The sequence below is a fragment of the Hordeum vulgare genome, chromosome 2H (assembly GCF_904849725.1).
Source record: "Hordeum vulgare subsp. vulgare chromosome 2H, MorexV3_pseudomolecules_assembly, whole genome shotgun sequence".
Classification (NCBI taxonomy): Eukaryota; Viridiplantae; Streptophyta; class Magnoliopsida; order Poales; family Poaceae; genus Hordeum; species Hordeum vulgare.
Genome location: NC_058519.1, coordinates 533976828 through 534000048, shown reverse-complemented (window position 1 = coordinate 534000048; position 23221 = coordinate 533976828). Strand labels below are relative to the sequence as shown.

General features: G+C 44.8%; 3 protein-coding genes across 3 annotated transcripts; 2 read left to right on the top strand and 1 right to left on the bottom strand.

The window, feature by feature from the left end:
* The first annotated feature begins 4482 nt into the window (after nucleotides 1–4482).
* LOC123427048 (serine/threonine protein phosphatase 2A 57 kDa regulatory subunit B' theta isoform-like) lies at nucleotides 4483–8181 on the top strand. The gene is made up of 2 exons (XM_045110985.1): nucleotides 4483–6321; nucleotides 7498–8181. The coding sequence occupies exons 1-2, from the start codon at nucleotides 5155–5157 to the stop codon at nucleotides 7831–7833; spliced, it is 1503 nt and encodes a 500-aa protein (XP_044966920.1). The 5' UTR covers nucleotides 4483–5154; the 3' UTR covers nucleotides 7834–8181.
* Nucleotides 8182–9021: 840 nt separating this feature from the next.
* Nucleotides 9022–11888, bottom strand: LOC123427049 (26S proteasome non-ATPase regulatory subunit 6). The gene is made up of 8 exons (XM_045110986.1): nucleotides 11644–11888; nucleotides 11432–11546; nucleotides 10602–10692; nucleotides 10365–10510; nucleotides 10052–10271; nucleotides 9859–9967; nucleotides 9563–9731; nucleotides 9022–9459 (listed from the first exon to the last, which is right to left on the bottom strand). The coding sequence occupies exons 1-8, from the start codon at nucleotides 11783–11785 to the stop codon at nucleotides 9285–9287; spliced, it is 1167 nt and encodes a 388-aa protein (XP_044966921.1). The 5' UTR covers nucleotides 11786–11888; the 3' UTR covers nucleotides 9022–9284.
* A 165-nt stretch (nucleotides 11889–12053) lies between these two features.
* LOC123427047 (elongator complex protein 3) lies at nucleotides 12054–18821 on the top strand. Its single transcript, XM_045110984.1, has 9 exons — nucleotides 12054–12607; nucleotides 16306–16375; nucleotides 16489–16661; nucleotides 16763–16937; nucleotides 17084–17250; nucleotides 17375–17594; nucleotides 17685–17789; nucleotides 18111–18263; nucleotides 18540–18821. Exons 1-9 carry the CDS (start codon nucleotides 12120–12122, stop codon nucleotides 18696–18698), a joined length of 1710 nt encoding a protein of 569 aa, XP_044966919.1. The 5' UTR covers nucleotides 12054–12119; the 3' UTR covers nucleotides 18699–18821.
* Nucleotides 18822–23221: the final 4400 nt, after the last annotated feature.

Here is a 23221-nt window from a genome sequence, read left to right as displayed (position 1 = left end):
GTAAATGAAAGCGGTAAATGATGGACGTGTAAACAATGATGGTGATATGGACCGGAGTCACATGATGTTCACTAGTGATGTCTCTCTCCCAAAAGACGGTAAATAACTATGCTCGGGTAAACAAATCACAGTTGGGCAATTGACAGAATTATGAACGTACCGCAATGCTAATTATGCTACTTGATAGTTAGAGGTTCAATAGTAATGTGCAGTACGCCAAGACAAGTAGACCGTTTATTCATCAACATCTACTTACTAATCATCCATCTTGAGATATCTATCCAGAACATCTCTCGGGTATTAAGTTGCGAGCCCCACCCAAAGTGTAAACTCAAAGCAACGAACAACTACATTAGCGAACTATGCGTAAGGTAAACAATCCTTGCAACCATGGTCACAAGCACCATTGTTTTATCCCTGGTGACAACATAACATCCCCTAGTCTCACGTTTCTGTCACTCAAGCTAGACATCAAGGGGCATGAATCCACAATCGTGCATAACGCTCCCTCTTGGAGTTACAATCTACTACTCGGTCAAAGCAATAAATAGCAACGGAGAACATGCATGAATCACTAAGGAACATAATATAAAATGATAATCAAATATATAACTCATAACAATCTAAACATAATCTCATAATCCATCGGATCCCAACAAACCGAGCATAGCAATAGCAAGAGAATTTCATAGATGCCTTGATCATGTAGGGCAGCTCAGAAGGACTAACCATTGAAGCACAAGATTGGAGAGAAGACATCACATAGCTATTGGTCATGGACTCATGGTCTAAGGAGGACTACTCACGACACGTCCGGGAAGCGTCCATGACGGTGGAGAAGCTCCCGGAGGTCAATCCTCCCTCCGGCAGGGTGCCGGGAAGAGGTCTCCTGACGCCCCGATCTCGGAAGCGCTGCGACGGCAGAACGATGGAGAAATTCGCGATTCTAGAAGTTGTGGAAGAGTTTCCTCTAGGGACTCTAAATATAGGCCAAAGGAGAGCACCGCAGGAGGTGAGGCCCACCCAGGCGGCCTCCTGGCGCGGCCTAGGTCCTGGCCGCGCCAGCAGGTCGCCTGGGCAGCCCTGGCCCCCCTCTGGCCCATCTTCGGTGATCCGGAAGCTTCTGTTTCGCTGATTTTTCTTGGAATTTTTCGGGCTTCGGAAAATTGGGTAAAAGCCCGTGCAAAATAGACATCAATAGACATAAACTAGAACTAGATGTACTGAGTTAGTAGGTTAGTCCAAATATGTGTACAATGATATAAAAGCGTAGCAAAACATATAAAAATGTCACCCAAAAGATCATGGAACAAGTAGAAATTATAGATACGTTTGAGACGTATCAAGGTGCAGCCCGGAGAGGAGATGGCGGCCGACGGCGGCGGCCCTTGGCCCCCTTCTTCCTTGGAGATGGTGCTGGTATAGAGGTGGTTCTCCACCCCAAGGCGGTTGCCTCTGAGGAGCAAATTTCGTGGCTTTTGGTGGCTCTCGAGAAATCAGGTTTTTCCTCTCCTTATATGAGTCGGGACGATCATCCTTGGCCCTCCGATGGATGCCCCTTTGATCCAAGGGCTCTTGGGCACCTCTAGAACCTTCCTAGGAACCCCTCTCAGCCCTAATGAGGTCCCCAAGTCGTGGCTTGGCCGAATCCATCTAATATGATAAGAGTTGGACTCAACCACGTCACCGATTTCCGTAATCCTGTAATCAGATATTTGTCCTCCAGTAAAACGGGATTTCGTGGAGCGTCCAAACTCCAAATGGGCCGAATTGTATGCTTAGATTTATCAGCATAAAATTCCCCACAACTTTCGCATCTATTATTTTTCCATTTGACGTCATCTTCGAGGCGCAAACAGACGATCTCTAAAATCTGTAGGGGGGCAGATTTCAAGAAAGTTCCTACACATCAAAGTCACAAGTAATATTCTGCACCGCCACAAAATTATTTGGACCCATTTGAATCTGTTTGATTTTTCCATGAATTTAAAAGGGTAAATTAAATTGCAATAAGGATCTATCTTCACTTGTGGGGTCCACATCAGTAAGTTGGTGATGTTGTTTTTCTTAGTAACAATTGTTTTTATTATTACTAAGTGTGCAACAATTTTCTCATAATGCTTGGGGATTTAATTTATCACATTAAATTTAAATCTCTTTTATTCGTGGAATTTGAAATGAGATATGAATTCCAATGTGATCAAGCACTATTTTGCAAAATGGTTGAGCTTAATCAAGGTGATTAACGTAGCTAGATTAGAGGGGTTACTGTACCATAATCCGGGAATGTCACAAAGTGGTAATGCAATTTTCATGCCAATCATTGTCCAACATATTTTAAATGTACCTGGATTCCACTTTCAGCATAAGTTTGTTCATTTATATCGTAATCCTCATTGTTATCAATGACATGCATTTATTTAAATTAAATAGGACATGTAAGCGTCAAGTATTAGTTTTTATTTGATATTTTCTAGTCAACGTTCACAATACTTACATTCGCACTATACGGTTCATCCTCACTCATATAGTTGCCTCGGGCAGTTTGTTTGCATTTATTGACGAGGATCAATCCTCGCTATTAGAGTCATCATTGACATATTCGATGTCTCCCCCCATCAATACACCTTCAAAAAGGTGCTAGATCAATGCCAACATCCCACAACATCATAGCGTATACAATGAGATCGTCAACAGTCGCATGGGTTAAATGAAAAAACTTATTGTCGGTCGTCGAAGGTTAGACGACATCGGACGCGGGGTTCGATGCTGATGCGCTGGTGGCTACCATATTATCGTTCGAACGTGGACACGCCGTGTCGGTCACTGCCGCCGCTGCCGTGTGGAGCGTGTTTTTTTACAGATCACGGCGATGGTCACGGCGAGAAGGGCGTCGACGCGTCGGTGGTGGAGCACTGTTCGGGCGGAGACTACGGCGCGACCCGTGCTGGTGTCGGTGGTCACGACGAGCAGGGCAGATACAACAGCGGAGACGAGCAGGGTGGAGTCACGATGGCGGCAGAGAAGGATAAGTTTAGTTCGACGAGGGATGCAAGGTCGTCTTTTTTTTATCCAACCAACCACTGACGCGTCGTGGGCGGGCGGACGTACGAGGGGCGGGCGGGCGTACGTGGGCGGGCGGACGTACGGCGGGTGAGGGAGTCCAGGATTAAGAGGTCCTCGGGCAGCCGACCCGTCACTAGGAGGGCCGACCACGTGAGCCACTACACCGAAGCCAGATAATGACGACCTCGTGCTCGGGAAGGAAAGCTCCTAAGATTGGCATGTAATCCAGGTCGAATAGGGCTAAATCGGCATGTCTATCCCCGGCTAAAGGTCGGTGACTTGTAAACCCTAAAACCCCTTTTATCTATATAAACCAGAGGTTCTCATCCGTGTAGAGGAGGATGAATCATCTAGGATTAGCGTATCCGACCTCGAGGTAGATCAATTCTGTAATCATCCACATCAATATAATCAAGTAGGACGTAGGATTTTACCTCATCAAGAGGGCACGAAACTGGGTAAACAAATGTCTCCCCCCTCTCCTGCAACCCATCGATATTCAGGATTTAGCGTATACGATCTCGAGGTAGATCAACTCTATAATCATCCTCATCAATATAATCAAGCAGGACGTAGGGTTTTACCTCATTAAGAGGGCCCGAACCTGGGTAAACAAATGTCTCCCCCTTCCCGTGCAACCCATCGATATTCAGGGTTTAGCATATACGATATCGACGTAGATCAACTCTGTAATCATCCACATCAATATAATCAAGCAGGACGTAGGATTTTACCTCATCAAGAGGGCCTGAACCTGGGTAAACAAATTTCTCCCCCTTCTCATGCAACCCATCGATCCAAGGTCCACAGTTTGGGACCCCCTACCCCAGATCTGCCGGTTTTGACACCGCCAACATGCGATGGATACCGTATACATAAGGCGTAAATACAATACTACCCTTATACGTTTAGGGGTTGTACCGAAGTCCTTCTCGTTTTTCTCCCGCTAATACTTTTTTTTTACAAGCAAACCAGATGGCATTTTGTTCCTTATCAAAAAATGTTACATCATTTATAAGCATCCGCATAAGAAAAATAGGAGGCTCATCGCCCGAGGCACAAAAATCTGAATAAAACAAAAATGATCTAGCTATCTCATGTGCTGCCACATTTGCTTCCCATAACTCATAGAAAACATCATCAAAGGCCCCCTAATATTAATAAAGCACAAATAAATTAACAAACATAGACTCAAAACCATGACTAAATTAACTCTTAAAATAAAAAAGAAATCATCTGAAAAAGGAAATAATGAAGGCATTCTACTCTTGCGACGACATCGATGACCGATGATGATGATAATGAAGATGAAGGCTCCCACTTCCAATCGAGAGGAGAAACGGGCAAGAACAAGGCAATTAATTGCACTCTCGCCCAGCTGCCACCCCTGCCAGCCAGTTGGGGTAAAATACTCTCTTCTCCCAGTCTCCTTGGCTGGCTTTCTGTCCGGATTTGCTTGCTTGCCCTCCGACTCCCACGCTCTCCGCCCGGCACAAACTTTTACTCCTACTCCCTTCCTCTTCTTCCCCCCTTGCCACTTTTGGGGACCTCGACCCCTCTCAAATCCAGAGGAAGGCCGGGCAAAAGCAAGCACAGCTCCCCCTCCACCTCCACCTCCAGGTCCAGCCACCCCAACAAAAGGTTCCCCTTCCACCCTCCCCCCCTCCACCCTCAATCTCGCCACTCCCGTCCTCCGCCGCCGGTTCTTGGATCCTGGATTTGGCGGCCGGTGGAGCCGAAAGATTCCGTATTTATTTTTTTATTCTGCAAGGAGGAGGAGGAGGAGGAGGGCGTGGCGATGGGGGCGTCGCCTGATCCGCCGACGTCCGGCCGGTGGAGCGCCTCCTGGACGAGGCCTGATCCGTATCGGTCCCAGTGATCTGGCCGTGCCGGCGGCTCGGGTCCGTGGTGCCAGGGTTTGTCTGCTGCTTGGAGGAGATCTCTCTTGTGCTGCTGGGGGGGTGAGTTCAGGAGCTGCGAGGGTTCGCCTAGATCCCTCCTCGTTCCTGCTGCTGATTTGCTGTGCTGGGATACTGCTAGGGTTTTGGGCTGCTCGTAGGTTGTGCTGTGCCTCTGTGCTGGTAGAAGATGATTAAACAGATCCTTGGCAGGCTGCCCAAGAAGACAGGGAAGGCCGGCGATGGCCGGGATGCTGCCACGGGCAACGGCAACGAGCCGTCCAACTCTTACAGCGTTGCGAGGAGCGTGGAGCCTGGTGGGAATAAGAGGGCAGGAAATGCGGAGCACCTGGCCCCAGCTTCTAGTCCGGCGATGAATGGGGCTGTGGTGTATCACTCCAACGAGCCGCTGCCAGCGTTCAAGGACGTGCCGGTCTCGGAGAAGCAGAATCTGTTTGTCAGGAAGGCCACCCTCTGTTGTGCTGTGTATGACTTTGCCGATCCGACCAAGAACTTGAAGGAGAAGGAAATGAAGCGGCAGACGCTTATGGAGCTTGTTGATTATGTCACTTCTGCAAATGGAAAGTTCTCGGAGGTCATCATGTTGGAGATCAGCAAGATGGTCGCAATTAACTTGTTCCGGAGCTCGAATCCCACTCCTCGTGAGAACAAGGCCATCGAAGGAGTTGATATGGAGGAAGAAGAGCCTCTCATGGACCCAGCGTGGTCACACCTGCAGATTGTTTATGAGGTTTTCTTGAGATTTGTAGCGTCGCAAGAGACAGATGCAAAGCTGGCCAAGAGATACATAGACCATTCCTTCATTCTCAAGCTACTGGATCTTTTCGACTCAGAAGACCCCAGGGAAAGGGACTATCTCAAGACAATACTCCATCGAATATATGGTAAATTCATGGTGCATCGCCCATTCATCAGGAAAGCAATCAACAACATCTTCTACAGATTTATATTTGAAACGGAAAAGCATAACGGTATTGCTGAGCTGCTGGAGATCTTGGGCAGTATAATTAATGGTTTTGCCCTGCCACTTAAAGAAGAGCACAAATTGTTCCTTCTCCGTGCACTGATCCCGCTTCATAAGCCAAAGTGTGTAGCAATGTACCATCAGCAGCTGTCGTATTGCATCACACAGTTTGTTGAGAAGGACTGCAAACTTGCTGACACTGTTATTAGGGGCTTGCTCAAGTATTGGCCTATAACCAACAGCTCAAAGGAGGTGATGTTCTTGGGTGAGCTAGAAGAGGTTTTAGAGGCAACACAGCTTGCAGAGTTCCAAAGATGCATGGTTCCGCTCTTCCGTCAGATTGCTAGTAGCATGAACAGCTCGCACTTCCAGGTTAAATCTCACCAGACGTATACTTTAAGTTCGCATGCATTTCTACTTTGCTGATCTTTATTGGTTCTGGTTGCAGTCAATATATGCCCTTTACTGCCTTAATTTTGTGATTCAGCTGTTGACTTGCTGTTCATCTGTATATCACCATTGATGTCGTGAACATATTTAATTATTTGTAGTTTTGTTCCCTGGGTATGAAGAAGGTTAACATGGGCAACTTTTGCATGCCTGGTTTACTACCCTTTCTGTGCATCATGTGGGTGTTTTTTGTTGTAAACCATGCAAATGGATTTTGGTTGTTTTGAACATATGCTAATCTGTAATTCTGTATTACAAAATGAAAATAGACAATATGTTTCTTTGATCCACTTCTGAGCATTTGTTTATGGGTACCACCGCACCAGGAAGTAAGAACACTTTGTTAGATGCTATTAACTTTTTATCTGATATGGTGCAGCACTAATTTGTTCATTTTCTTCTTGACGTTACTGCAACTTTTGTTCTCTTGCATGGACGCCTTATAGAAAATGATAGCCTTATAGAAAATGATCTGATGAATCCCATGGTAATCAGACTAGTCAACATGTGGCAGTCCTTTAGTTTACATGTTCCTTGAAAAATATCTGTACTAATCCGCCAAATAACTCACTTTACCCTTTTCTGTTCTTTTGGATTGAGCTTATCATGTGCGGTTTGGTGTCTTCTGAAAGTACCAATTTAATGGAAAACACCATGTGCATTAGTTTCGGATGGTTAAAGCCTATGTATTTTATGACAGTCAATCCTTTGCTTGAGTCATGTATGAAACAGGTCTTGCACATTTTGTACAGTTTGGATTTAAGATTTCCTTCCTGCCTGCTATCATGTTCTTAATGAATTATTCTGTGGTGAGCCACAGTATTCTCATGATCTAAATAGCCTCTACCTTTAGACTGTCATCCACTAGAACATATAGAGGTTTATATAGTTCATGTTAATCTGGGTTTTTTCCCTAGCTGTGTGTGTTTACTGGAGCAGTTTATAGGTTACTGGACGTTCCTGTAGCTACATCCATAGGTCCTTGGTGGTATCTGTAAACTGAACTTGTTTGTAAAATTGTAGCGCATAAAACAGTGTAAAGAATATTCAGCAAAAACATATAGCCTAACCTCCACATTTCTCCTTATCTGTTTCCAGGTGGCAGAGCGGGCACTGTTTCTATGGAACAACGACCACATTGAGAACTTAATCAAGCAGAACTACAAGGTGATACTACCCATCATCTTCCCCGCGCTCGAAAGAAATGCGCGGGGTCACTGGAACCAAGCTGTTCGGAGCCTGACACTGAATGTGCGCAAGATCTTCACCGATCACGATTCCACGTTTTTTGGGGAGTGCATGCAGAAGTTCGACGACGACGAGCTCAAGCAGGAGGAGTCCAGTTCGAAGCGGGAGGCGCTGTGGAAGCGCCTGGAGGAAATGGGCAGCGAGAGCAACCCCTCGGGTATACCCAATGGCAAATCCAATCAATAGAATATACCCATAGCGACCGCGATCGCGCAGTCTCCTTTGAACGATGCGCGATTGATTCTCTGGAACTTGGGCTGTGGCTGTAGTGTTGAATTTTTTACCTTTTCTTCTTGGTTGGCGAGTTTGGCTTCCCCCCTGTTCTAGGCGGGTAGGGGTGTATTTGGTTTCGCGAGGACTGCATGATCAAAAGTTATGCATACATGAGAGAGTTTCTGTGATATTTGGCATATGTGTCATGGCATGGATCGGGATTGTCGTATAGACCAATAAACAGCGTCAGGTTTTGTTGAGGATATATGCTGTTGGGTGGTTTACTTAAATGACAATGATCATTTTGTTGTTGCCCTTGTATGAGCTAGCATTGTGTTTTGTTTGGCTTACAACGAATAGATTGTTGGAACACTAATGTGATAGAATTGATGTCATATTTTCAGCCATTCGGAGTGAATGTCCTCAGGCACGTTTGATCCCGTGCACCAATACTAAAGCGTTTGCTCCCACATCCCTCTTTGAGCGAACTATGAGCTGATGGTAGTACATGGTTTGCTCAAGATGACAATCTGAGCGAATACATTTTGGAATGGCAAATTATGTTGTTTGAGCATTGCAATTTTCACCATTTTAGTTGATGTAGCTTGGCATTTTTTTTCAACTACATGGCAAATCTCTAGCATGGCAATTTTCATCATTTTCTTTTTTTAGGCTGGCAATTCTTCATGTTTGCAGCATGACAAATCCTTAAAAAACGCATGACAATTATTCTCATGCAGCAATGCAATTTTCTGAGATTTTTTAGATACAACACAGGGCAATTTTTACTCTAGAAAATGACAAATTTCTATTCAACAGCATGGCAAATTCATCTATTTCGCTTGGAAATTCTGAAGCGTCCACTGGAATGTCATTTTTTCGCAATTCTGAAGCGTTCACTTGAATGTTTTTTTTTTGTGTGGGAGCAAACGGAAATGTTTATCTGTTACTATTCCTCCTTCAGGAAATGTCAGATGTATATTGGTGTCCATGTTTGAATGGGTTGTAAGAGGAAATCATGAAAGAGACCAATTAGAAACCCTCGTGCAATCTTGCATTCCTCACTCCTGCTGGTGCATTTTTTTACAAACAGTTGGCACAGAGTATTTGTTGCTAATTGTGTTCGTTTTCTTGAAAGAAGGTAAAACGCTGGTCACAAAATTGTAATAAAAAATGGATGAATTCATCTTGGAAACAACCATCTACAAACAATGGTCTGCAATTCCCTTGATCCATATAGTTAGGTTACAAGTCAAATCCTCAGATTTTTAAAAAAAAAACTACCCCTCTTTCCCTTTGATCGATTTGAAACGCAAAATGCAATACTGCCAGTACTCCGCAGGAACCAAAGCAAAGTCTTGTAAGGGAAGCTTGGGTAGGGTAGGGTTGTGCCAAGGAGCTGCTCCAAACCTCACAAAGAAAGCCTACAGGTCAATGACTCGCGACAGCTTCTGTATGCGATTCAGCAGGAAGTCTCCCTGCTTGATGGTCGACTGGTAGAAGGCATTCCGTGCATCAGGTCGGTTCGTCTCCAGGACACCAGCAACCTTATCAATCTTGCAGTGAAGTTTCCCAGCAGCAATAAAGCGCGACAATTCCCTGTGTAGGGAGGAGAAAATTAGTGACATTAACTATCATACACAGTATCAGCACCAGGAGATGATGCATGACATGCCAGAATAACATCAACAAGAAATCTTACTGGTCTATGAAATCAACTGTCACACCAAATGCGGCAGCCATTGCCTCCATTGTCACACTCTTGTATGACTCAAGGAACTGCGAATAGACAACAGTGCGCACTTCACGCATGAAGTAGCGGAAATGTGGTTGCAAGTATCGGTCTAACTTGATCTGCTCCGTCAGGCCAGCTGAAAACAAACATGGACTAGATATGAGAAATCCAAAGAGTTAACCCCACCAGAACAGCCAAACAAGCATCACTGCTCATCAGAACAAATGCAAGAATATGACAGGATAAAGCGGTCCTTCACTTACAGAATGCCACAAAAAATGACTTGTACTGACAATCGTAGAGGGAATTGAGAAATTCCGAGAGGTGAGGTACTTTGCCGATAACAGCCAGGATCTCAGGTGCGTCTACAACCTGTCAACAGTATTGTTAAATAGGTATCCTATCTACATTCCAGCTAACAAAGCAGACTTGAAAGGAGAAAAGATGAATATGTACCTTTTGTTTTAGAGATACGCGGTCCAATGTGATAACACTTGTAAGGACCGTGTAAAAGATGAACGTATCATAGGGGAACAACTCATAAGTTGTGAAAGTTGAAACGGAATCCAAAAATAAGCTAGTAGCCTTCTTGAAATTTCTAGTGGCCATGCAGTACAAGCCTTCATACACTTTCAACCTGTTCTTCCTCTCCCAATCACCACCCTCTTCAAACAAGCTTCGATCAGGAAAGGAGGTTGCTCAGTATTACACATCATAATGCAAAACAAGTACAGTAGCAAATAGCTAAACTACAAGACTTCATACTTACATTTTAGCCTTGTCAACAGACTTTGAGATGAGATCAAAATCCATATGGAAAAGGCCAATCTGTAAAGTGTAGAAAACAAGGTCCATCTTCTGCCCGACAGCTACAGTCTTGCCTTCAGTAACTTTAAGCTGCTCCAGCGCTTTTTCCTGATATTTTGGACATTTAGGTCAGAACAAAATGATGAAACATGCATCGACAACCTTAACACGGTGAAAGCCAGTAGATACATATATATACCTTCTCGCCAACCCTTATGAAATATAAGGATTTGGCTAGATGGGCTTCACGCACTTCACTCTCACCCAAATTCTCTTCAGCATCCGCAATCCTTTATGCATAGATAGGTGAATGATATTAGTCAGTAGAAGCCAAGAACAAACATAACGTAATGTGAAATCAGATGAAACAGAAGAAGGCGGTAAAAAGAAGCAATATACTTCAGAAGTTCAGAGCCTAGATAACACGAGCATACATTTTCATTTGGGCGAAATGGAACAATCTTTGCAGAAAAATTCCGGACTGCTTAAACTGCAGACCTTTCTCGAGACAAGTGATTTGTTTGTGCACACATCAATTCTCTATTTACTATCAAGAGCCGCTGTTCCACTACAGATCTAGATGGTTGTCCATCAGTAACCTTAAACAATATAGGAAAAGAAAATAATACCAACATATCTCATTTAGTATTCCCTACATATCTCATAATACCTACATATCTCATAATACCTACACATTTTAGTATTCCCTACATATCTCATAATACCAACAATATAGGAAAAGAAAATTTGGTAGTACTAATTTTTGAAGACATCCAATACTAGTTAGTACGGAGTACTAGTTATTATAACGCTCAGAAACAACAGGAGCATCAAGAACAAATGAAGGATTCCACAATTACAGTCTAGAGCTCGTAACGCTGCAGGTTTCTCAGGGCTAAATCATCAGAGAATCTATCTGGGGTGGTCAAAGTATATACTAAGATGGAGCAATGTCACAAATACTTGAAACCCTAGAAACTAGCCTGAAATTCGAGCATGAAAAAGGGTAGACCGGGGAGATCCACTCACTTCTCGTCGAACTTGCGGGTCTCCTCCTCGATCCTGCCGCGCATCTCCGCGAGCAGCGCCGCGTCCATCTCCAGCACGCCGTCGGCCGCCAGCGACTCGTACAGCGCCGCCATGTCTGGAATGAAAAACAAGCACATCGGATCGAATCAGACCCCGCCAAAACCGACCCTCGGGCGAGGGAGCAGATTCGAGGAGGAGGCAGGGTTTGGTACCATCGGATTTCACTGCGGCGAGGACGTCGTCGCGGAGGCCGACCTTGGCGAGGTCGTCGACGTCTGGCTGCGAGAGGAGGAACAGCTTGTGCGCCAGCACCAGCTGCGGCTGCTGCTTCCCTTCCTCGCCTCCGCCGTCCATCTCGCCGCCGCCGACTCGCCTCGCCTCGCCGCGCTTTGCTTCTGCCGCAAGAGATGGGGGAAGAGAGAGCAGAGCAGAGCAGAGGAGAAAGGATTTTCCCGTGAGCTTAAAAGAATTTAGTTACTGGCGGCCTATACTTGTTTACACTCTGGTCCCACGTGGATTAATCCGCACCGTCCGTTTCGTGATCTGACGGCTGTGATGGGCGGAGATGCGTCGAACCGGCCGGTAGAGAAGGCAAAGGCCAGACACCGACCGAGCCCAGGTCCCAGTTTCGTCCCTCCCTCCCCCCGAGGCAAAAAAAAAAAAAAACCCTTCGCTGAAACCCTTCCCGATGGCCGCCGCCGTAGCCGCAGCAGCGGCCGACCAGCCGCGCCGCCGGAAGCCAACGCCGGGGCGCGGGGGCGTGGTGCTGCCCGCGGGACTCTCCGAGGAGGAGGCGAGGGTGCGGGCCATCGCGGAGATCGTGTCGGAGATGGGCGAGCTCTCGCGCCGCGGGGAGGACGTGGACCTCAACGCGCTCAAGTCGGCCGCGTGCCGGCGCTACGGGCTCGCCCGCGCGCCCAAGCTGGTGGAGATGATCGCCGCCGTGCCGGAGGCGGACCGCGCGGCGCTGCTGCCCCGCCTGCGCGCCAAGCCCGTGCGCACGGCCTCGGGCATCGCGGTGGTCGCCGTCATGTCCAAGCCGCACCGGTGCCCCCACATCGCCACCACGGGGAACATCTGCGTCTACTGCCCGGGAGGCCCCGACTCCGACTTCGAGTACAGCACCCAGTCCTACACTGGATACGAGCCCACCAGCATGCGCGCTATCCGGGCAAGGTGATTCACTACTACTGATGCTGTTAATACATTGTTAGAAATAGAAAATGCATGCTTCAGTTTGCATTGCAACTGAAACATGAAAATAGTTGTTCAGTAGTCATCTACTTAATCTCTGTGACTGAGAGGTGTGAGGGCAAGGTCTCATTGAACTGTTAATTAGTGCAAACAATAGTTGTTCAGTAGTGATCTACTTAATCTCTACAACAACAAAAACAACCAAGCCTTTCAGTCCCAAACAAGTTGGGGTAGGCTAGAGTTGAAACCCATAAGATCTCGAAACCAAGTCATGGCTCTGGAACGTGGATAGCTAACTTCCACTCACCCCTGTCCATGGCTAAGTCTTTGTCGATATTCCAAACCTTCAGGTCTCTCTTAACGGACTCCTCCCATGTCAAGTTTGGTCTACCACGACCCCTCTTAACATTCTCAGCACGCTTTATCCGTCTGCTATGCACCGGCGCTTCCGATGGCCTCCGTTGAATATGTCCAAACCATCTGAGACGATGCTGGACCAGCTTCTCTTCAATCGGTGTTACCCCAAGTCTCTCTCGTATATCGTCATTCCGTACCCGATCCTTCCTTGTGTGGCCACATATCCATCTCAACATGCGCATCTCTGCCACACCTAACTGTTGGATTGGCCAACACTCCGGGCCATACAACATCGCAGGTCGGATAGCTGTCCTATAAAACCTGTCTTTTAGCTTTTGTGGCACTCTCTTGTCACAGAGTACGCCAGAAGCTTGGCGCCACTTCATCCACCCAGCCTTGATTCGGTGGCCCACGTCTTCACCGATATCGCCATCCTTCTGCAACATGGACCCCAAATATCGAAACGTGTCTCTCTCCGGTACCACCTGCCCACCAAGGCTAACCTCTCCATCCTCGTGCCTAGTAGCACTAAAACTGCATCTCATGTATTCAGTTTTAGTTCTACTAAGCCTAAAACCTTTCGATTCTAGAGTACGCCTCCATAACTCTAACTTTCTATTAACCCCCGTTCGGCTATCATCGACTAGCACCACATCATCCGCAAAGAGCATACACCATGGGATATCTCCTTGTATATCCCTTGTGACCTCATCCATCACCAAATCAAAAAGGTAAGGGCTCAAAGCTGACCCTTGGTGTAGCCCTATTCTAATCGGAAAGTCATCGGTGTCGCCATCACTTGTTCGAACACTTGTCACAACATTATCATACATATCCTTGATGAGGGTAATGTACTTTATTGGGACTTTGTGTTTCTCCAAGGCCCACCACATGACATTCCGAGGTATCTTATCATAGGCCTTCTCCAAATCAATGAACACCATATGAAGGTCCTTCTTTTGCTCCCTGTATCTCTCCATCAGCTGTCGTACCAAGAAGATGGCTTCCATGGTAGACCTCCCAGGCATGAAACCAAATTGGTTTTTGGTCACGCTTGTTAACCTTCTTAAACGGTGTTCAATGACTCTCTCCCATAGCTTCATAGTATGGCTCATCAGCTTGATTCCGTGGTAATTAGTACAACTTTGAACATCCCCCTTGTTCTTAAAGATTGGTACTAAAATACTCCGCCTCCATTCTTCGGGCATCTTGTTTGACCGAAAAATGAGGTTGAAAAGCTTAGTTAGCCGTACTATCGCTATGTCTCCAAGGCCTCTCCACACCTCGATGGGGATACCATCAGGACCCATCGCTTTGCCTACTTTCATCCTTTTTAACTCCTCCTTAACCTCACACTCCTGGATACGTCGCACAAAGCACATGCTGGTATCATCAAAGGAGTTGTCTAGCTCAATGGTAGAGCTATCAACCTCTCCATTGTAAAGGTTGTCAAAGTACTCCCGCCATCTACGCTTGATCGCCTCATCCTTCACAAGAAGCTGATCATCTCCGTCCTTGATGCATTTGACTTCGCCGACATCCCTCGTCTTCCTCTCCCTAATCTTGGCCATCTTATAGATGTCCCTTTCGCCTTCCTTAGTGTTTAAACGTTGGTAGAGGTCCTCATACGCCCGACCTTTCGCTTCACTCACCGCCCGCTTTGCTGCCTTCTTCGCCACCTTATACTTCTCCATGTTAGCTGCACTCCTGTCCAGATATAGGCATCTGAAACAGTCCTTCTTCTCCCTAATAACCTTCTGGACCTCATCGTTCCACCACCAGGTGTCCTTAGCTTCCCTTCTACTTCCCTTGGTCACCCCAAACTCCTCTACAGCGACCTTCCGCAAGAAGGTCGCCATACTCGTCCACATCAAGTTTGCATCGCCTCCTTCCTCCCAAGGGCCCTCCTTAATGACCCTCTCCCTGAAAGCCTGGGATGCCTCCCCCTTGAGCTTCCACCACTTCGCTCTAGCGACTTTGGCGCGCTTATCCCGTTGGACACGAATCCTAAAGCGGAAGTCAGCAACCACAAGCTTATGTTGAGGGACAACACTCTCTCCAGGTATCGCTTTACAAATCAATGCAAGCGCGTCTGTCTTCTCTTCTAGAGAGGACAAAATCAATCTGGCTAGAGTGTAGACCACTACTGAACGTCACTAGATGGGATTCTCTCTTCCTAAAGAGGGTGTTAGCTATAACCATGTCGTAGGCTAGAGCGAAGCTCAGGACATCTTCTCCTTCTTGATTCCTGATGCCATAGCCAAAGCCCCCATGCACCCTTTCAAAACCTGTGTTAGATGTACCCACATGGCCAAGAGGTCTCCTCCTATGAAGAGCTTCTCACCAATAGGTACCCTCCTAACCAAGTCCTCCAGGCCTTCCCAGAACTCCCTCTTGGTGCTCTCATTGTGGCCTACTTGCGGGGCATACGCGCTGATAACATTGAGGACTAAGTCCCCAACTACCAGCTTGACAAGGATCATCCGGTCCCCTTGCCTCTTAACGTCCACAACTCCATCCCTAAGGCTCTTGTTGACCAAGATGCCTACTCCATTCTTGTTTGAAGTTGTCCCCGTGTACCACAACTTGAAGCCGGTATCCTCCACCTCCTTCGCCTTTTGTCCCTTCCATTTGGTCTCTTGGACACATAGACATCAACACGCCTCCTCACCGCCGTATCAACTAGCTCTCGTAACTTACCCGTCAGGGACCCTACGTTCCAGCGACCTAAGCGTATCCTCCTAGGCTCGGCTAACTTCCTTACCCTCCGCACTCGTCGAGTCAAATGCGAAGACCCTTGCTCATTTTTCACTACACCGGGGCGTCGGTGCAGCGCGCCACTAAGGATGCGGCGACCCGACCCTTGCTCACTTATCACCGTATCCAGATCAAGATACGGCGCGCCGCCAAGGGGTGACGGCCCGGCCCTTGCGCATTTGACACCACACCCGGGTTCCGATGTGGCGCATCGCTAAGAGGGTTACGCCCCAACGAGTTTCCTTTGGGTTTCATCTCCATAAGAGTGGCTGGGTTTTTCACGTTGGCTCGCCACGCCTACCACAACCCTCCTCCTTCACCCGGGCTTGGGACCGGCTATGCTGAGACAACATAGGCGGAGTTTTTTTAAAGAGGGAGAGGGGGATCGAACCCACCACCTCCCTAGTGGAGAACACAACCCCACCATCTACTTAATCTCTGCACATGAAAAATTAAGAGCCACAGGTTGTGTTCAGCTATGTAGCCATACAAGTACTATTATCATTTTGACTGCTTTGTACATATGCTTTTGAAAAATTGTTACTGGTCTGAATTTGCAACTGTAGGTACAATCCATATGTGCAGGCCCGGAGCAGGATAGATCAGCTCAAAAGGCTCGGACATAGCGCGGATAAGGTTTGCCCCTAGCCCAAAAAACTATTCCATATTGATTTGAGTGATTTCATGTTCAATCTACTTATACTTGATGCATTCTAAGTGCAAAGTAATTCAAATATACTCTTGTGCAGGTCGAGTTCATTTTGATGGGTGGGACTTTCATGTCATTGCCGGCTGATTATCGTGATTATTTCATCAGAAATCTCCATGATGCTTTATCGGGGCATACTTCTGCTAATGTTGAGGAGGCAGTTTGTTATTCAGAACATAGCGCTGTCAAATGTATCGGTATGACAATTGAGACGTAAGGGTCATTCAACATGTGTCCATCCTTCTTGGTTGCATTTGAAAATCTTCTGTTATTTTCCCCATGAAACAGCATCTAATTAGTCTTTTTTATTCCAGGAGACCTGATTATTGCCTGGGGCCTCATTTGCGGCAGATGCTATCTTATGGATGTACCCGCTTAGAAATTGGTGTTCAGAGTACATATGAGGACGTTGCACGTGACACAAACAGAGGCCATACTGTAGCTGCTGTTGCTGATTGTTTTTCATTAGCAAAAGATGCTGGTTTTAAGGTTATTGCTCACCGGTCCTCTAAGTCCAGTTGTTCAATTAAGTTCCTTGTTGCTTGAATGGTAGCCTCATTTAAGAAAATGAGGTGTATTCTAGCTTGGGTTATGACTTGCGCAGTTGTCCTAATACAAGATGATTTACATGATAGGTGGTTGCGCACATGATGCCAGATTTACCTAATGTTGGAGTTGAGAGAGATATGGAAAGTTTCAGAGAATTTTTTGAAAATCCAGCATTCCGAGCAGATGGTCTAAAGATCTATCCAACTCTTGTGATTCGTGGAACTGGTCTTTATGAGCTGTGGAAAACTGGAAGGTATTACATTTATCCAGCGCTTGATATTTTATTTCCTGCTTGATATTATGATCAGTCTTTTGGTTCTCTAAAGTTTTAGTGAGAATTGAGAACTTATATACTGGTGACATTTGTTGTGTTGCAGGTATAGAAACTACCCACCAGAGCTGCTAGTGGATATTGTAGCGAGGATTCTGTCGATGGTACCACCATGGACACGAGTCTATCGGGTCCAGAGAGATATCCCTATGCCTCTTGTTACTTCTGGTGTCGAGAAAGGTAACCTGCGTGAGCTTGCTTTGGCTCGAATGGAAGACCTGGGCTTGAAATGCAGAGATGTCAGAACCCGTGAGGCTGGAATTCAGGTAAATATGGGATTCTGTGAAGTCACTGCCATGTGCTTATAATCGATGAAGTACATGTCCTCATTGTTCTCGTTGTGCTTCTCCACACAGGATATCCATCACAAGATCAGGCCTGATGAAGTAGAGCTTGTCAGGCGTGATTATGCCGCAAATGATGGCTGGGAGACCTTTCTCTCATACGAGGATACAAGACAGGTACTCAACAGCTTGCCAGCCTATTCATTTCACCGCTGGGATGTGAAAAAATGCTATGGTTTATGCTGTGTTCCTGAATAGGCATATTTTTTCCACTTAATTATGCTCAATTTCCTTTTACATGGGTGGGATTTTTTTTTTAACTTATCCACATAGTTATTGCCTTATTGGTTTCACTTGTACCAAGAAATTTTTAAATTGTTCTGCTTGTATAGTATGCTCCTGAGATTGCTGCTGGTGCATAGAGTTTAGCACCGGGTCTCTTATCCTTTTGATCTTGTGTAACATTATTCACACATTTTCCTTCTCTAAATTCTACAGGATATCCTTATTGGCCTGTTGCGCTTGCGTAAATGTGGCCGCAATGTTACAGGCCCTGAACTTGTAGGGAGGTGTTCAATTGTCCGTGAACTTCATGTCTACGGAACAGCAGTCCCTGTGCATGGTCGTGATGCGGAGAAACTTCAACACCAGGTTAATCTCTTACTCGAACAACCATGTGTGGTAGTTGTCCTCAAATGATCATGCTTGGAATACATGCTGTGCTCAAAATAGTAAAAAAAAACAGGACCCACAGGTGTAGTGTGCAGTGATTGAATGAATACTTGCTAAGCATGGCCGTGCTTAGACTTTTATCATTGTGTAATTGTTGGTTACCCCTTCTCAGTTAATTATTCAGATTTTTACGATGGCTGTGCTGCTAGATTGTTTCAGCTGGCTAACATTTGTTCCATTCATCACCATTTCCAGGGGTATGGGACACTCCTGATGGAAGAAGCAGAAAGAATTGCCCGTAAGGAGCATCGATCAAAGAAACTGGCCGTCATCTCAGGAGTTGGAACCCGCCACTACTACCGCAAGCTGGGCTACGAACTTGAGGGGCCTTACATGGTCAAATGTCTGGCATAGTGTATTTCAGCATCAAACGACACTAGTATTGCAACTAGAAAAATCAAATGCGATCATGATGTTAAGTGTAATGTATTTGTAACCTTATTAGTAGTTATTTTGAAAATTTTGTGTTTCCTCTTTTGAGACTTGAGTTATACTCCATATGTACCTAAATACTTGTAGTCGGGGAGAACTAGTCTAGTTCTTCCCAACTAAGTATTTATGAACGGAGGGAGTAGTATATGCCAGCGTATTACACCTTTCAGCAGAATGGTGTAATCCATGCAACGTAACTCCTTTACCGAACACCCTTTCCGAATACACACGATGATTTAGTTGTTTGAAAGGGGATGGGCGGATGGCACATATTTTGCTCCACGTTTCCTTTACCTGCATAGTGTGTACGCACCGAACTAATGAGAACTTATCGTAGTAATGAGCATCTTACACGAGCGAACCAACACCTGGTTGGGTGCTGATATCTTTAGCCCATCAGATTTCAAATCCTGATGTTTGCATTTTTTTTAGATTTATTTTAGAATTTTCATTGATGCGTATTTAATGGAAAGAGACGTTTTATCGACGACTTATCGGTGACGAGGCGTCTACAGTGACTAGCAGTGCCATTGGGTCTGTGAGTCAGACTGAGCAGGGCCTGGTTTCGAAAAAATGAGGCAAAAAATTATGTTATCAAGTTGCTTGGTTGCCTCTATATATATGAGATGTTTCAATAGATAAAATTGGGATTTCATGCTCATGCCCTTGTTAAGAGGTATGAGACCTCCGACAAAATTCTTTGTTTGCAAAGTAAAGGAGAAAAGCTCAATCGTTGAGCATGTGCTCAGATTATATGAGTGCAACAGTCGTTTGAATCAAGTGGGAGTTAATCTTTCAGATGAGATAATGATGGTTCTCCAAAGTCACTGCCACCAAGCTACTAGAGCTTCATGGTGAACTATAACATATCAAGGATAGATATGATGATCCTTAGCGATTCGCAATGTTTGACACCGCCAAAGTAGAAATCAAGTAGGAGCATCAATTGTTGATGGTTAGTAAAACCACTAGTTTCAAGAAGGGCAAGGGCTAGAAGGGATACTTCATGAAACGACAAACCAGTTGCTGCTCTAATGAAGAAACCCAAGGTTGAACCCAAACCTGAGACTAAGTGCTTCTGTTATGAGGGGAACGGTCACTGAGGCGTACCCTAGATACTTGGTAGATGAGAAGGCTGGCGAAGTCGACAAAGTATATTTGATATACATGATATTGATGTGTACTTTACTAGTACTCCTAGTAGCACGAGGGTATTAGATACCGGTTCAGTTGCTAAGTGTTAGTAACTCGAAATAAAAGCTACGGAATAAACGGAGACTAGCTAAAGGCAAGGTGGCGATATGTGTTGGAAGTGTTTCCAAGGTTGATATAATCAAACATCGCACACTCCCTCTACTATCGGGATTAGTGTTAAACCGAAATAATTGTTATTTGGTGTTTGCGTTGAGCATGAACATGATTAGATAGTGTATATTGCAATACGGTTATTCATTTAAAGAGAATAATGGTTATTCTATTTGCTTAAATAAATACCTTCAATGGTTTATTGAATCTCGATTGTAGTGATACACATGTTCATAATATTGATGCTAAAGATACAAAGTAGTAACGATAGTACCACTTACTTGTGGCACTGCCGCTTGAGTCATGTTGGTGTAAAATGCATGAAGAAGCTCCATGCTGATGGATCTTTGTACTCACTCATTTTTAAAATGTTTGAGACATGCAAACCATACCTATTGGTATAAACGCATGAAGAAACTCCATGCAGATGGATCGTTTGGACTCACTTGATTTTGAATCACTTGAGACGTGCAAATCATACCACATGGAACAAGAAAGTAACTTGTTGGAAGTAATACATTTTTTATGTGTGCAGTCCAAATGAGTGCTGAGGCATGAAGTGGATATCGTTATGTTCTTACTTCACTGACGATTTGAGTAGATACAGGAGTATTTACTTGATGAATCACAAGTCTGAAATATTGAAAAGTTCAAATCTATTTCAGAATGAAGATCGTCGTGACAAGAGGATAAACTGTCTACGATATGATCATAGAGATGAATATCTGAGTTGTGAGTTTTGGTACACAGTTAAGACAATGTGGAAATTGTTTCGCAATTCATGCCACCTAGAACACCATAGTGTGATGGTGCGTCCGAACGTCATAGCCACGCCCTATTTGATATGGTCGTTATGTTCTTACTTCACTGACGATTTGAGTAGATACAGGAGTATTTACTTGATGAATCACAAGTCTGAAATATTGAAAAGTTCAAATCTATTTTAGAGTGAAGATCGTCGTGACAAGAGGATAAACTGTCTACGATATGATCATAGAGATGAATATCCGAGTTGCGAGTTTTGGTACACAGTTAAGACAATGTGGAAATTGTTTCGCAATTCATGCCACCTAGAACACCATAGTGTGATGGTGCGTCCGAACGTCATAGCCACGCCCTATTTGATATGGTGCATACTATGATGTCTCTTATCGAATTACCACTATCGTTTATGGGTTATGCATTAGAGACAACCGCATTCACTTTAAATAGGGCACCGCGTATTTCCATTGAGATGACAAAGTATGAACTATGGTTTGGAGAAACCTGAGCTGTCGTTTCTTGAAAGTTTAGGGCTACGACGCTTATGTGAAAAAGTTTCAGTCTGATAAGTTCGAACCCAAACCGGATAAATGCATCTTCATAGGATATCCAAAAACAGTTGGGTACATCTCCTATCTCAGATTCGGAAGCAAAGTGTTTGTTTCTAGAAACGAGTCCTTTCTTGAGGAAAAGTTTCTCTCGAAAGAATTGAGTAGGAGGGTGGTGGAACTTGATGAGGTTATTGAACCGTCACTTCAACCAGTGTGTGACAGGGCGCAGTAAGTTGTTCCTGTGAAGCCTACGCCAATTGAAGTGGAAACTGACGATAGTGATCATTAAGCTTCGGATCAAGTTACTACAAACCTTGTAGGACTGAAACCCTGTCTTGGAGGTCATGTTGTTGAACAACAATGTCTTGGAGGTCATGTTGTTACAGAGTGGTATGGTAACCCTGTCTTGGAGGTCATGTTGTTGAACAACAATGAACCTACGAGTTATGGAGAAGCGGTGGTGGGCCTAGATTTCGACAAATGGCTGGAGGCCATGAAATCCGAGAGAGGATCCGTGTATAAAACAAAGTGTAGACTTTGGAAGAACTACTTGATGGTCGTAAGACTATTAAGTACATATGGATCATTAAAAGGAAGACAGACGATGATGGTGAAAAGTCACCATTAAGAAAAAGCTCGACTTGTCGCAAAGATGTTTCCGACAAGTTCAAGGAGCTGACTATGATGAGACTTTCTCACTCGTAGCGATGCTAAAAGTCTATTGGAATTATGTTAGCAGTTGTTGTATTATTTATGAAATATTGCACATAGGATGTCAAAACATTGTTTCCTCGACGGTTTCCTTGAGGAAAGGTTGTATGTGATACAACTAGAAGGTTTTGTCGATCCTAAGGATGCTAACAAGTATGCAAGCTCCAGCGATCTTTCTATGGACTAGTGCAAGCATCTCAGAGTTGGAATATACGCTTTGATGAGATGATCAAAGATTTTGGGTTTATACAAGGTTTATGAGAAACTTGTATTTCCAAAGAAGTGAGTGGGAGCACTATAGAATTTCTGATAAGTATATGTGGTTGACATATTGTTGATGGAAGTAATGTAGAATTTCTATAAAGCATAAAGAGTTGTTTGAAAGGAGTTTTTCAAAGGAAAACCTCGATAGAGCTACTTGAACATTGAGCATCAAGATCTATAGAGATAGATCAAAACGCTTAATAGAACTTTCAATGAAATGCATGCCTTGACAAGTTTTTGAAGGAGTTCAAAATAGATCGGTAAAGAAGGAGTTCTTGGCTGTGTTGTAAGGTGTGAATTTGAGTAAGACTCAAAGCCCGACCACGGCAGAAGAAAGAGAAAGGACGAAGGTCATCCCCTATGCCTTAGTCGTAGGCTCTAAAGTATGTCAAGCTGTGTACCACACCTGATGTGTGCCTTGCCATGAGTCTGTCAAGGGGTACAAAAGGTGATCCAGGATTGAATCACTAAACATCGGTCAAAGTTATCCTTAGTAACTAGTGGACTAATAATTTTTTTTCTCAATTATGGAGGTGATTAAAGAGTTCGTCGTAAAGGGTTACGTCGAAGCAAGCTTTGACACTAATCCGAATAACTCTTAGTAGTGAACCGGATTCGTATAGTAGAGCAGTCATTTGGAATATTTCCAAATAGCATGTAGTAGCAGCATATATATGATGACATAAAGATTTGTAAAGCACACACGAATCTGAAAGGTTCAGATCCGTTGACTTAAACCTCTCTCATAAGCAAGACATGATCAAACGCCGGAACTGTATGGGTGTTAGATTCATTACAATCACATAGTGATGTGAACTAGATTATTGACTCTAGTGCAAGTGGGAGACTGTT